The following is a 15,821-nucleotide window of genomic DNA, read 5'->3' as shown; positions in this document are numbered from 1 at the left end:
GGGTTCTTTGCGTGGTTTTACTTGCATTTCTTTCGTGGTTTTAACGTGGTTCATTTGTGATATATCTGTACAAAATATATATCTATAAAACTTTTCTCACTTCAGTCAACGATGAAACAAGAATGCTATACAACATATATGCTATACAGAATAGAATACGATGAAATTTTGATTCCCCAATGCAGAAATGAATAACCGTGTAATATGTGTCAAATGTATGTGGCTGTGTGAGACGGCCCTAAGGCTTTGCAGTGTTATGTAATTATCAGAGCATCCGTATGATTCATTGGTTCAATTCTAATAAGCATTCAACCCATTGTTTTCCTGTTTCTCTTTATTTATTATAGCATTTTCCACCATTTTTTGCCGCTTAACTCCTACAATTTTTCACCTATTTTAACCATTCAACTATTAAAATGAGCAGCTGTTTTAGCTTTTTCCAGTTATGATGTTTGGTCCTTCAATTCCTTGAACTTTTCAAAATTTTCCAAGGTTATACCGATTGTATGTCCAATACTCTATACCTGGTTCGCTTGCATTTTTCACATACCATACATATCTTTTTTATTATTGTGCTGTTTTCACTTTATTTATGGTCACCTTTGATCATTTTTTGTTTCCTTTTCTTTTTTTCCCCTGCCAATTATTACCCTTTAAGTTTCATTCTGGGAATGCACTTCCTTCTAGTTTCTATTTGCAAGTCACATATTTTACAAATAGTTTCACGTCAAAATGAAACGTCAGCAGCTAAAGTTATCACATATTTTTTATAGATTTTGTAGAGTTTAAATCAAAGACATTTTTTTTGTTTGTGTTTGCAGCACAAGTATCTATAAAAGAACAAAAGCTAAGAAACGATCTTCTGAGGAAACACTGTACTGATGTGAACCAAAGTTTGGTCAACTTGAATAAGATTGACATAAATAACTTTATTGTGGACGACAAACATGGCATCATCTACTGTTTTGTTCCCAAGGTGAGACATCATCTGGACTTACTCTCTTACTCATAAAGTATAAAATGTGCAAAACTGTTTGATTTTTCAGGAACCCAGTGGGTCGCATGCAATGAGAATCATATAATCAGTATTGAGCCTATTGTATGAAGTTTTGCTAAAAATGGCACAAAAAATTGTTAAATCCAATAATAAAAGTTAAATAATAGCTGGAAAAAAATGTAAAAACTGTTATCTAAACTGTATCCACTTCTAAACGACAAAAGAATTTAAATTCTATGCTACATTTTTGATCCAAATGAACACAGTAAGTACAAGAAAAGGTTGACTGAAAGGATATCATAAAAAAAGTCTATGTCCATAAAAAAAAGGTTAATAAGAATTAATAAACAAAAGTGCAAAAACAAGTATCTAACTCATACCCATAGTAACTGCCAGCCTACCATGGTACAGTTATTGAAGAAATAGTAATATTGCATCAATACAAATATTAACTGTTTCTTAGCTTGAAAGAGAGTAAAATATTAACTGGAAGATGTTTTTTTTAGCTTCAAGCCTTTTATGTTTTCTGCAGGTGGCATGTACAACTGGAAAAGGACTTTGCTTGCTTTAAAGCATGGTGAGCCATATCCTAATCCCATATCCTTTAAAGGGGACTGGGTTCACCAATGGGAAAGATTCCAGTTTCTAAGACAACTTCCAAAGGCAGAGAGAGAGGTCAGTTTGTGCAGCAACACTAGGAATGTCATGAAAATGATCAAAGGATGGATGTGTGTTTATTTGTCTCTGCAGGCAAAACTAAAGCACTACACCAAGTTTCTGTTTGTCCGTGATCCATTTGTGCGCCTCATCTCTGCCTACAGGGACAAGATGCAGAAATATGATTAGTACTTTTATGACGGTTATGTGAGACCAATTTTGCAGCAGTACAAAAACCAGACTAATTTACCTCTGAGCTATAAAGAGGCAATGAAAGAGGGTTTCCATCCTTCATTCTATAACTTCATTCAGTACATAGTGGATCCACAAACAGGGACCTATGAACCATTTGAGCCCCACTGGAGGCAGATGAATCGTCTGTGCCACTCCTGCCTCATTGAGTAAGGACATTTTTACCTAAATTAACAGCTAGAACGTACAACTTTGTATCAAAACTGAGAATAAATGCGATTTATTTTCTTTCTTCTCAGATATGACCTTGTTGGCAATCAAGAGAGTCTTCAAGAAGATGCTCAGGAGCTGCTGAAGATGTTAAAGCTAGAAAACGCCATTACGTTTCCTCCATCAAATAAAAACATGACTTCTGTTGATTCTGTTATGGACTGGTTTCAAGGTGTACCTTTGGAAGACAGGAGGACGCTGTACAAAATCTATGAAAAAGATTTTCAACTTTTTGGCTACAGAAGGCCAACTGAACTGCTGGATGACTGATCTTATGTCAAAACCTTACTGTGTTTCACGACCTTAATGTTGAACTACCGCTAACTATAGCATAACATTCGGCTACTGATATATAGGCTAAAAAAGCACTATGTGCCAAATAGTAGATGTTAAAATTTAATACTAAACTTTTCAAAAAATAGTTTTGACAACAAAAATAAATTTGAATAGATCTAACTGCTTTTGCTAATTAAAAAGTTTTTTAAATCATTCTCCAACCGAAATGATTAAAAATGCAACAAGAATGATTAAAATGTTTAACAAACTGCAAAAGTGAATCCACCTTTACTTACCCTTGCGTATTGTCCAAGTGTTCAGTACAGCCTGATGCAGGCTGCATGCCCAAAGAAAAACATTTTGCCTATATGGACTCGCCAAACATCAGCCACCTGTGTATCCCGTACAGTTTTACCTATTCTTTTGGCCACAGATAGCCGGTTTCCACCTGTAAGGGCAATTGTGATTAAGGAATAAGGCTACCTATCTTGTCCCTGGATGATTTGAGAATGAGGTTGATCCGCATAGCTGGCAGTGAGTTGGACCTGTCTGTATTGCATGTTGGATTCTTTGAGAGCTTCCCTTATCCTCGTTTCTGTTTGTAATCTTTGTCTACAGAAATTCTAGGTGCAGTCTCTTCATGTGTCGCTTTAGCACATCTTTATAACGTAGTTTCTGTCCACCGTGGCTCACCATGAGTAGAATACTGCTTTGGGCAATCTATTGTTGGGCATCCAACATTCGTGCCCTGCCTATCGAAGTTGTGACGATGTGATTAGGGCATCAACACTAACTGTGTTGGCACGTCTCAAAACCTCAACATCTGGGATACGGTCTTGCCACATGCCACTTCATGTTGAGAATGAAGCGAAGGTGGCGAAGCCGAAATCTTGTCAGAGCCTTGATGTGTCTGCGGTAGAGAGTGGTATACTCGATGGAGTATAGCAAACAGGGGATGACTGCGGCTGCATATACCTTCACTTTGGTACTAGTGCTGATGTCATGGCAACTCCACAGTCTCTTTTGTAGTGCACCATAGGCCTTAGTGGCCGAACGTATTCTCTGTTCCACTTCCAGATCAGCTGAGTTTGATTCATCATGGAACATAATCGTCTCTGGGTGTTTGTTGGATAATGTGGGAGGCTGATACAGTAGTTCGGTCTTAGAGATATTTATCTTTAATCCAAACATCTCAGCTGCAGAGGAAAAGCGATCTACAATCTGTAGCTACAAGGGCCGAGTCAACATATCTCCTGTGTCTTAGTGTGGCCCCGAAGACGCGCGAGGTTTAAAAGTTTACCATCAGTTCTTGTGAAGACACCCTTGTTTGGGCCTTCTTTCATAGTATCCAGTACAGCTGTAAGATAAAGACAGAAGGGGGTTGGTGCCAGTACACAGCCTTGCTTCACGCCATGGTTAACTGGAAAGGTGTCACTGGGTTTACTACCAACTGAAACCTGTGCCCTCATTCCATCATGAAATTGCCTAATAATGTATAGAAGCTTGTCTGGGCAACCATAGGTTTCAAGGACCTTCCATAGAGTTGTACGATTGACTGTATCGAAACCCTTTGTAAAATCTACAAAGACTATATAAAGTGGTTGGTGCTGCTCTGCTGCCTTCTCTTGCAGCTGTCTCAGAGTGAAAATCATGTCTGAAGTGAATCAACCAGCCCGAAAACCACACTGAGACTCAGGAAGTACTTCTTCAGCAATGGTCTTTAATCTATTCAAGACAAGCTTTGCAAGCACTTTTCCAGCTATGGCCAATAGTGATATACCCCGATGGTTTCCGCACTCTGCACGTTCGCCCTTTTTCATGTAGATGGTGACAATTAAAGCATCTCGGAAGTATTGTGGCACAGTACCACGGTTTCAATAACCAGCAATAGGTGAAATCATTGAAGTAGTTTTACAAATGTTTAAGGCTGTTAAACTCATCACTACACTTTTCTCAGACCCACATGAACATTTTCACACTTTTTCTTTCTCTTGTTCGAACTCTCAAAGTTCAAACCTTCACAGATAGATAGATAGATAGATATAGGGCTGCACGATATGAGGAAAACTCGCGATATGCGATATTGGTATATAATATTGCGATAACGATATAAATTGCGGTATATAAACAAATAGCAAAAAAAACAAAAACATCATTTCCATTTCACTGCAACAGTTTAAAAATTATACTCCAAATGACCCTTGTCGACGTAGGAGGCAAACATCAAACATAAAAGGGCTCATCTGATTGATCAAAAACGTAAACGGGTCCTTCTGATTGGTTAAATGCATAAAGGGATTTATTTCATTTGTTCAATATTTCAAGCTGCCATGAGTTTGTTTTAGCACATTTAAGGTGATCATTTATTGCGATTTTTGCCGTCTTTTGCGGTATGCATATTGCACAGCTTGATTTCGCGATAACGATAAATTTGCGGTATATTGTGCAGGCCTAGATAGATAGATAGATAGATAGATAGATAGATTTTGCAATAACCTTTTACTAATAAGTCACTGTTACAGCTGTGGCCGTATTTGTTTTCTGTTGTTTGTTCTGTGTTTTGTGTATTTGGATTTGTATCAGAATGGGACTTCTGTGTTTTTGTGCATCTTTGTGTGTCTGTTTATGTCTGATTATTTTCAGGTGTGCTGGCAAGGGTGTGGCCTCCCATTGGACAAGCTGATGGAGGCAGCCTTTAAAACCACCACTTGGACCTCCAGTCTGTGAGAAGGGAGCCTTGCAGCAACAAGTCTCCACTGCAGCTTGGCCCTCTTCATTTTGGTTTTGTCTTCACTTGTTTAGTTTGTGTTGCGCTTTGTTTTGTAGTCCTTCGTAGTTTTGTCTGTGCCCACTCTGTTTAGTCTTATGGTTTGTAGTTATGTTAAGTGAAGCTGTAGGGGTGAACTGCCATTTTCTTTAGTACATGTTTTCTCCTGTTTTTGTTAGTTCTGGGAGGTTAATGTTTGTCATTGATTTCCCTTTTCTTTCATTTACAGGTAAGATTGCATGTTTCAGTTAGGTGGGGTTTTGTTTGTTATTTTGGCCTTGGTTCACCCTGAAGCCTTTTTGCTTCACTTTTAGTTCTTGTTGGTTGTTTATTTAGTTGTAAAAAAATTTGGTTATATTTTATGGAGACATTTGTTTGGTGTGTGTGTTAATTTAGATTTACTAGCCAAAACTTTACTTTTTTATGTTATGCCCCCCTAGGTGCCCCTAGACACAGAAGGCGGCGTAACAGTCACAAACTTGTTTCTATTGGAAATCCTGTGGAACAGCATGGTAACAGACTAGTGTGACTGATTTAAAAAGCATGCAGTTACACAAGGTCATGATTAGTTTGACGATAATAAACCTGGGTGTTTGCCAACAGCCCTCACGTGCCCCCCCCCCTGCGGGCAGAACACCGTTCAGTTGCATGCAAGAAGGGTGTGTTTTGCATGAAAACGGCTCAATACATCAATGAAAAAGTCACACGCCACTCAGCCATGTCACGTATTTCTGTAATAGGTTCTGTGGCTTCAATCTAAAATAATTTGAAATCAAAACTATTTTTTTTAGAATAAATGTGTTTTTCTATAAGGCACCACTTTACAACCAAAAGTCCAACAACAGCAGGAATAAAAACCATTCAGAAATAAATAATATAGAAAGTTAAGCGAATTCAGTAAAACTGCCACCAATGCAGAAAATAAGTTAAAACATTTCATGTTCTTTTATAATATTACGACCACTTAGTGTGTAAAAAGTGAGGTTGGGACCAAAATGGCACCCTCCAACAGGAAACATTCAGTAGAACCAAACATAGTTACAGTGGCCCAACCGGTTAGATTGGACAAGGAAGAGAACAAACAAACTAACTACAATTATCTCCTTCATAATATGAAAAGAGAAACAAGTTAATGATTGCATGAGTCACGCAGATGGAGAATTACGCCATCTATCAATTTTCCAAACCTGCTTAATGCCTTTGGTGTTGCTGGAGCCTATCCCATGCACTGGATGGGTTACCACTCCGTCAAAGGTGGTTCACACACTCACTCACATCCACCGCTGTCACCAAGTAAACCATGAAGCATGTTTTTGGACTGTAGGAGGTAGAAAAACCCTGCATTCACAAGGAGAACTCACAGAATAGACCCAAGTGGAGTTCCAACCAGGGCCCTCTCACGAAGAGGTTTTGTGTTACAACTGAACAATGCTGAGTTATTGTGAATAAAGTTTGACCTTTGTGTCATCTTGAACTGTGCAAAGACTGATTATTGCAAATAATAGGAAAACACAAATAAAAATAAAGTTTACAAACAAGACTTCGTTTACATCCCTATAGGCATTCTGTGTAGTGGAATCACAAAACTTTATCTGGTGTGCTTTATGGTGTGGAAAATGAGAGGTGTCAAATTGTTGCGGTAAAAAATATAGCGAAGTATTTTTATTTTTAATCGCGTTAATGTCATTTTTAATCTATAGCTATTGTAGTATTTTCAGACATAAAAACAAATGTCCAACAGTTTCCTTGCATTAACGTTTTATTTGAACTCAGCTGAAAATGCTTCTTACATTGCTTCCAGTGCATGTCTTGGTGTCTGTGCACTGCTGTGTGAATGCTGCTGTGACATCATCAATGTGCGCCTTTGTAGTTTTGTACAAACCTAACACAAACAAGTCCACAACTCAAAGCTATTGTCCATTATAAGGGCTATAGATCAACGATGTGTTCGCTCATATAAATTTATGGACGGTAAACTGTGGAATAAGGGGTGTCAACATGTATTCTATGGTAATAAGAAGTTTCTGGTAAATATTTTTTGGATTGCTCAGAAAAGTGTTATTTATTTTATCTGTTACATTTGAGCACTTTGGATCTGATGGTTTCTTCTTGTGGTATGCTTTGTGTTTATTAATTGCTTGAGATTTAAAAAAATACCCTATGTATTTTTTTTTTCAACCTTAAAAGTAAAAGAAGTCTGTTTAATTAGGAATACTTCAAAAAGCTAGTTTATTAGTTGTAATTTGATCTTTTACTGCGCTGCAACATCACAAATTTAAATCTCAAAATGTGGCTTTTTCACCCTTGTTCTATCCCAAGCACTTTAACATTGGGAGTTGGGTCATCTAGACCAGTGTTTTTCAACCTTTTCTGAGCCACGGCACACTTTAACCTTAAAAAAAATCCCGCGGCACACCAGCATCCAAAAATTAAAAAAAAAGGAGAAACTCATAGTCTGTATTGATCTACAGCCCCTGCACAATCTCACGTACATTTTTGAGATAATTGTTACAGAAAAAGCTGGAAACTGCAGCTGTTTTTTTCTAAAAGATGCAATAAAAGTTAAGTTAGAAGATTTAAAAACAGTTTGTGTGTTCGTTAATTTCAAGACGTTTAACAACAGATCTCCTTTTGCGCTGTCACTCTCACAACCCAATGCATCATGGGAAATGTAGTGCATAAAACGGCCGAAGGTCGGTTTTCGGAGCTTCATTGTTTTGTTCACTTGTTCCACGGCTAAAGACGAGCTTTAGCTGGTATTTCTGTTGGAACTGAGCGACTTTACGAGCTAAATCGGGACAAGGAAGTGAAGACTTTAAGCACTTCTGATTGGTCAGACCGATGACATGTGATTAACCCCCCCAACACGGGACTTTTCCAAAATACAGCCGAAGGTGCAGCTGAATCGCGGTACGTCATTCTTATCAAAATGTCTTTAATAAAATAAAATAAACGCAAAGAAAAGGTATTTTACGATCTTTTATATTCCTAACTCCTCAGTGTTTTATCAGGGCCTGTTTGGATGAACAGAGAGCTAAAATCCTGGAGATGGGAAATGTTTTTAGATCAGTTAATGAGGGCAATTTCCCACGGCACACTTGGCCATCTCCCACGGCACACTAGTGTGCCGCGGCACACTGGTTGAAAAACACTGATCTAGAGACCCACTAGACAGTGCTCTGGACCTTTTTTCTTCAATGATTTGTGATCTTCACTGGTGTCCATGGATTACATGAAATCTTTCCACCTTTATCCACCTTTATCATGGTATGAATGACACATCAATGTAAGGGTGGGGTCATCTAAGATAGCACAAGGGTTAAACTTAAAACATGTGATGCTAAGTTCTAACTTTTGACGGTAGCCCTGACTTAGTATTTTTTTAGAGCTTTTGGAAAGGCAACACAGTTTCTCAAACAAATAACCTAAAAGTAATGATATTGAAATTACTTTTTTTCATAGTATATTGCACAACATTTTCCAATTTTTAAAAATTATTTTTGTAGTCTTTTTGAAATATTGTTGCATTGGTTAACGTTATCGCTACTGATTACGACACTAGTTTTTCCTGGCATCTACATAACATGTGCACAACTGAATCCCTCTCTTTATTCCAGATAGGTCATGATCCAAAATGTTTACTTTTCACAGTATTATAAACTCTGGCCGAGTTGGTTGGTGCCACCTAAGCCTTGTTTCTACTGAGCAGTCCGATAACTGCTCGGTTTTGAATGGTCAATTTGGGTTAGCGGTAAGGTGGTCGACCTATGATCGGAAGATTGCAGGTTCGATTACGGCCTTGACCGCCCATGTGTTTAAGTGTCTTTGGGCAAAACGCTGAACCTCACAATGCCTCTGGTGGTTATACAGTAGGTTGGCGCCAGTGTTTGGCAGCAGACGTGGGACCGGGACTGTGACTTTTAAGCACTTTTGTCCCTAGAGGAAAGTACCAAGGTGGTATACAAGTATGTCCCATTTTCCAACCAATCTGGGCCGGAAAATTGTATGGTTCAGTCCACCTTAACGGGCCAATTTTACACTGGACTGGACAAGACCATGCAGCTCAGTTGAAACGAGGTAACATTGTATGCTTTGAGCAATAGGATGGCGGGTTTGTCATCATTCATGAAAATAGTCCATAAATGTCACCTTTTAGATTGAAATTCTTCACCAGTGAAGCTGAAATGGCTCAACAATTTATAATCAAGAATAATTCAGCAAAACTGGATTTAAGGAGTCACACCTACAGCTACATAAAATTACCTGACATGCTTCTACTTCCTGTATGTCAGCTCAAAATAATTCCCTCCCTATGCTGCTTTCCTCAGTGTCTCTCTGCTGAGGAGAGTTAAATGAAGACAAGTGATTGCCTTTCGTGGCATTTTTGCCTCTTATGTCAGACGAAGATTTTTTTCTTTTGTTTTGACAAACAGACGTGTACTTTTTTGTCTTTTTTTTAAATTTCTCCATAGATTCTCAACTAGGTAAGTAATATTTCAGTTTTTAAAAGTAACGCAATGGCACATGGAAAAAATGTAAATTTTTTAGGGGAAATTTAACTTTGACTTGTTTTGCTTTTACTTCTAATTGTGGTTTTTTTTCTTCTTTTTTTGATCATCAGAAGTGTATTGCAAACAATATGGGGTTAAACAAAGAATTGATGATTGTCTTTGTGCTGTTGGGACCCATGGTTTTTCTCACTTTGACAATTTATGGATGGGATTTTTATCTGCAAAATATAAGTATGAATCTTTCTTTTGTGTGTAATTTTGTTGTATTGTGTAATTTAATGTATGAAATTAAGCCCAGCCAGTGAAAGCTTTAATTGCTCTGTAGTTTTTTTTTCTTTAACTTGACTATTTTGCTTCTGTTTGCATGTCAGATATTCCTCATCATTTGACTTCAGAGCTAAAACTAAATTTAGTACAAGGGAATGAATGATTTTGCAAAGTTAATAAGTTTAGTTTTTGTGTTTACAGCACCGAAATATTTAGAACAACAAAGACTAAGAAAGGATCTTCTGAGGAAACACTGTGCTGGCGTCAACCAAAGTTTGTTTAACTTGAATAATATTGACTTGAATAACTTGATTGTGGACGACCAACACGGCATCATTTACTGTTACATTCCTAAGGTGACACATCATCAGTTCTTACTTACCTGTTCCTTTTTTTTTTTTTTTTAAAACAACCGGGCTAAAATGTATGTCATTTATGCAGGATAGAAGTTTGGAGGTTTGAGTTGTACAGAAAATATCCAAATCGCAAAAGTAAATGTTTATTAATGATGGACATTAATTTTGGGGCATAAAAACCTGATGGCCAAATAATGAAAGTGTCTTAAACCAGAGGGGGCACTAATTTTTGGTTTCTTTTGGATTTTGATGCCAAAACACCATTGCAAATTAAAATTTTTGAGTTGCTTTAAAATAAAGTTAATACATTTTATATATATACAGTATAATGTGTGTGTGTGTAAATAGTAAATTATCCATTTCAAATAAATGGAATTTCAAGCTGCAAGTATAAAATTCAAATAAGGATGTAAAATGGCAAACTGAATTGTCAATTGATAATCGAATATCCGTTTAAATTATGGGTAAGCTTGTCACTGAGACGAAAGTCTACATTGTGATTTTCTCAAGTCTTTCAGTGTAAACACGTTCATTTGTATGATCATATATGACCTTTGGCACACTAAAGAACAAATTTTTTTAAGGAAGTCTTGTTGTGGAAGTCATTTTTGCAGCTCATTTCCCTACCTAAGATAACTCGATCTCTGAGGCACCACCTTTTGCTGCTTGGTGGAGTCAACCTCGGCAGCATGTTGATTTTTGATAGATATATATACTGTGACTCTACGATTGTTTATCAATAGAGGCGCTTCCATTGACTATGAAATTGCGCAAATTGGATTTGCAATAATAAATTGGCTTAATGGAAGCATGTCAATTTCTCGAAAAAAACTTGGAGGAGGTGGTTTTCGAAGCTGTATTAAAATTGACCTATTTTGAAAAAACTGCAATGAAAACACTTATCAACTAATTCTGACTCTGGGAAAAGCGGCTTTCCATTTTGGCTTTGCACGAAGCGTAAAGCCACTTGTCTCCGCTATAGAACCAATTGGTTTGCCATGATTGTGTAAGCATTCACTACTGTAAAGTGGTGTGTATCGGCGAAAAGCTGCTTTTCTCTGCTTCAGAACTTGTTAGCGTTACGTTAATTGCGTGAACAGTTAAAAAGTTTCGGTAGTCAAAAGCTGCCGCTAAACCTCCAAACCAATTGACTGTAGTACGGCTGCAAACAGACCCTCACACTTAAAGAAGACGGAGCATAAGAAAAAAATATCAAATGTTACGGTAACAGCGCACAAAACTAAACTAAACATAATTTCTTAACTCTGTGTTTGCTAACGTCTCCCAACTTGGTCCTCCTTATAATGTCATGACATTTTCAGAATAAAAGGTCCAAAATTATATGTTAAATTATTTATATTGCAAAAGTGTTTGCATCTGAAGGCAGAACTGTAACACTAAAGCTAGAAAAAATGCTAATGAACATGCTAGTGACATGCTAACAAGTTCGGAATTCTAAGATAAACAGGCTAATTTTCAAAACCTGTGTTTTTGAACAGTTTCTGAGGAAAACATAGCTTTTGCCATCATTTTTTAAGTATATTTAAACTGTGTGGAAGGTAAAAACATGCTAAACATGGTTTTCAGTAATTGGCATGCGAAACTATCAAATTGAAACAATGAAAATGGAAAACATCTCTTCGTGTCAGTATTTGAAACACTAGCATTAACACTTTAGCATAAACATATTTTTTGCAGGTGGCATGTACCAACTGGAAAAGGACTTTGATTGCTTTAAAACAGAATGAACCATATCCTGACCCCATGTCCTTTAAAAGTAACATGGTCCACAAATTTGATAGATTCCGACTCCTGAAGCACTATTCAATGCCAGAAAGAAAGGTCAGTTTGTGCAGCAACAATAGGAATGCCCTGAAAGTTTCAAATAGAGGTGTGATTTGTATTTATTTCTTTTACAGGCAAAACTAAAGCACTACACCAAGTTTCTGTTTGTCCGTGATCCATTTGTGCGCCTCATCTCCGCTTACAGGGACAAGATGCTGAATTATGATCAGTACTTTTATGAAGGCTACGTTAGAGTCATTTTGCAACGCTATAAAAACCAGAAGAATGTACCTGTTAAATATAATGGGACAAAAAGAACGTATCTCAAACCTTCGTTCCATAACTTTGTTCAGTACATAGTTGACCCGCGAACAGAGAAATATGCACCGTTTGAGCCTCACTGGAGGCAGATGCATCGCCTGTGCCACCCCTGCCTTGTTGAGTAAGGACATATTTATCAAAAGTAACAACTATGGCATTCACTTTTGTATCAAACTCATGAAATAACAATTTGCAATAAAACAGCATTTTTTCTTTCTTTCTTTCTTCTCAGATATGACTTTGTTGGCCATCAAGAGAGTCTTCAAGAAGATGCTCGGCAGCTGCTGAAGATGTTAAAGCTAGAAGACGCCATTAAGTTTCCTCCATCATATGAAAACATGACTTCTGGTAATTCTGTTATGGAATGGTTTCAAGGGGTACCAATAGAAGACAGGAGGAAGCTGTACAAAATCTATGAAAAAGACTTTCAACTATTTGGCTACAGAAGGCCAACTGAACTGCTGGATGACTGAGCTGATGTCAAGCCCATGGCACACAGCCACTGCTACATTTTGCGCATATTGCACTGATGAAAATTGGTCATACTTGAACATGCGTGGGAAAAAGTGAGAAAAGTTGCGGTCTTTACATGAAATTTTCACAAATGTATTATGAATGAACCACCCTAAAACCACGGAAGAAGAACAAATAAACCACGCAAAGAGCATGTAAAGCAAAGTAGAACATGAACGGTGCGTGATTATTGCGCTGTTTACATGCAATTCATTAGTGATTCGTGCATCAATTACTTAATTTGAAGGTGATATGTGTGCCGTATGCGTGATGTAAAAGTTATAAACCAGTGGTACATGCGTAAAAAGTCTGTTAGACACACGTGGAACGGCCGTGGAAAGCCACAAATTTGCATCTTGCAATAATCACACACAATTGCATAAGATTTCTGTAATAATTATGTATTAACTATGTAAAATACGCATTAACTGTGTAATTCTCAACCAACCAAAAATTTTGAGCAACTCAAAACCGAATTCACATAAAGACTTGTGGGCTGAAACGCTTGATGGACATCTGCACACATTGACGAATGCAAGCAACACTCTTGAATTACGGATGTCATGCATGTATCACGAAAGACCGAAATTACATACATGTAAAAAAAATGCACAAAATGTACGCAGACATTTAGGAGTTCTCCTGTGCTCATTCACTTCAATGTTGAAACTGCCTCAGAAAATGAACAAACCACATAATTTCACACAACAGACAGCATAAGATTTGAATATTGACACTTTAAAATTTCTAAATGTTAATTTTCAGGCATCATAATTCACTAACAAGAAAAGGCAAAAGCCCCTGCTCTTTCTTTCTATGATAAAAGAAACAATGTAGAATTGAAAAGTTAGTAGTATAGCAGCTTTTTTCTGGGTTGCAATCACAATTTCAATCCAATAATGCTGTTTTATAATAAGAATGGATTGGATTTTCTAGACACTCAAGGCGCTTACAATGTGTCCATCAATCATTCACTCCTCATTCATGTTTGGTGAATTACTGATGTAGCCACAGCTGCCCTGAGGCAGACTGACAGAGGCGTGGCTGCCAGATTGCGCCTTCGACCCCTCTGACCATCACCGAGATCATTCATACACATTCACACACCCGTGGAGCAACGGTGGAGGCAGGAATGGTTTGGTGTCTTGACAAGGACACAACAACAGTTGACTGGGGGGAGCAGGGATCGAGCCACCGACCCTTTGATCATTGGCCGACCTGCTCACCCGCATGGGCCACTGCCGCCCACCTTTTACTTGTGTTTGTACTTGTCATTGACAATATGAGGTTCATGGGGTGTATGTGTTAATGGATGGGGGTAGGGAATAGGTTTGGGTGGGTTTTAATTTATTTTTTTTAATAATTTCAAGTTTATTTATTTTCTTCAACTTGTCCTGTCCAACAGCTGAGCAATCAGATGAGAGTTGAAGGCCTCTTGTGTTAGACATATCTTACTGTTACAACCTGGGGTTATGAATCTTCTCATACACAAAGTGTATAGTTGAATAAACCCCATTTGTAATGTAAACTAAACTTTATTTATGCTAATTATATTTGTAACCGTTTTTTGTTGTTGTTGGACTGGACAGAAAAGTATTTATTTTTAATTGTAAAGCGCTAAATAAATAAGCATGGCAAGCATTTATTTATAAATAAAGTTGGATTCAGTTTGAACTAGGCTTCTCTTCCAATTCCAAAGCAATACTTTTGTTTTTTTAACCTGGATTTGAGAGAAAAACTACATTAATTTTTCATTTCTGAAAATCTTCTGTTTTAATAAACAAAGCCATGCTGTGTGTTCTGTTCAAGCTACCATGTTTTATTCGACTTAAGCTGTGATTTATCAATAAAATTGAAGGAACAAGTCTATGTCTTCTTGTATGATCTGACAGTTTTTGTGCCCACTTTACTTTTCTAGTTTTACTCCAACATTAAATAAAAAACTGTCTACAGACCTTCATAGTCAAGGTCCATCATGTAACCGTGCTATCAGAATTATCCCACGGCAACAAGACGTAAATAAATGTTAACAATATTAACTTCACAGGAACTGAACGTAAAGGATTTGAGTATAAACTTTTTCTAGTTATTCCTTTTTTAAAACAAGCAAAAATGGTTCAATCACAGAAACAGAGGGAAAAATGGAAATTCAAAACCATCGACAAAAATTACTAGCAAAAAAAATATCTCTGCTGCACATAACCCTTGTGCTATCCTTAGCATTTTAACATTAGGAGTTGGGTCATCTAGACAAGTGGTCCCCAACCCCCGGGCTGCGGACAGGTAGCGGTCCGTGGGTCATTTGGTACCGGGCCGCACAGAAAAAATAAAACAACTTACATTACTTCCGTTTTATTTATTTCAGAATCTGAAAGATGTTTTATTTTGAAAAATTGCCCGATTCTCTGTTACATCAGTTTATGTTACTCTTGACGGAGGCCAATTCGCTCGTCTCGGTCACGTGATAGGATACCGCTAAAAGAAAGCCCAGGAACTAGCAAAATGAATAAAAAAACAAACATCTTTGGAAAGTTTCTTTGCCAAGGGGAAAAGGCCCAGCCAGGAGACAGAAGAGGAGCCTTCGACTTCCAAAAAAAGAAAGCTACGTTTAAGAGCCAGTATCAGGAGTCCTACTTTTAAAATACGGATTTATCCCAACGGGAGATTCCCTTGAACCATTCAGCATTGTGGTGGGTTGGATTTTCCATGCACTTATTTTGAAGGAATGTTTTTTTTTTTTTTGATTTAAAATGGTTTATTTCAAGCAATTAAGTAGAAATAATACACAACAGCAATATAATCATCAGTTATACATTCATACAGTAACTAATCAAACTTAGTATAATTAGACATACTAATAAATATTGCTTCAAAGGGAGTGGAAGGAAGTGAACTTATATAATCCCACC

The 15,821-nt window shown here is 37.3% G+C and overlaps 1 protein-coding gene and 1 pseudogene across 2 annotated transcripts; both read left to right on the top strand.

Annotated features, from left to right (window-relative positions):
• The first annotated feature begins 732 nt into the window (after nt 1–732).
• Nucleotides 733–2,432, top strand: LOC110014325 (annotated as a pseudogene).
• A 7,362-nt stretch (nt 2,433–9,794) lies between these two features.
• On the top strand, nt 9,795–14,764 carry LOC101162095 (carbohydrate sulfotransferase 12-like). 2 transcript variants are annotated; one of them, XM_023948965.1, is made up of 4 exons: nt 9,795–10,293; nt 11,992–12,135; nt 12,213–12,520; nt 12,632–14,764. In XM_023948965.1, the coding sequence occupies exons 1-4, from the start codon at nt 10,093–10,095 to the stop codon at nt 12,870–12,872; spliced, it is 894 nt and encodes a 297-aa protein (XP_023804733.1). In that variant the 5' UTR covers nt 9,795–10,092; the 3' UTR covers nt 12,873–14,764. The 2 variants fall into 2 exon arrangements, with proteins under 2 accessions (XP_023804733.1, XP_020555676.1); XM_020700017.2 differs by lacking the exon at nt 9,795–10,293 and having other exon boundaries at nt 10,330–12,135.
• Nucleotides 14,765–15,821: the final 1,057 nt, after the last annotated feature.

The sequence above is a fragment of the Oryzias latipes genome, chromosome 18, assembly GCF_002234675.1.
Source record: "Oryzias latipes chromosome 18, ASM223467v1".
NCBI classification, from domain to species: Eukaryota; Metazoa; Chordata; class Actinopteri; order Beloniformes; family Adrianichthyidae; genus Oryzias; species Oryzias latipes.
The sequence above is the reverse complement of the archived record's forward strand: the minus strand, read 5'-3'. Positions and strand labels throughout refer to the sequence as shown.

Bases quoted from the DNA above. Each gene is read 5' to 3' on its own strand.
- LOC101162095 (XM_023948965.1), top strand. From the start codon at position 10,093: ATGAATGATTTTGCAAAGTTAATAAGTTTAGTTTTTGTGTTTACAGCA. The intron at 12,136-12,212 runs GTCAGTTTGTGC...TTTCTTTTACAG, and splicing joins ATTCAATGCCAGAAAGAAAG to GCAAAACTAAAGCACTACAC. The intron at 12,521-12,631 runs GTAAGGACATAT...CTTTCTTCTCAG, and splicing joins TGCCACCCCTGCCTTGTTGA to ATATGACTTTGTTGGCCATC.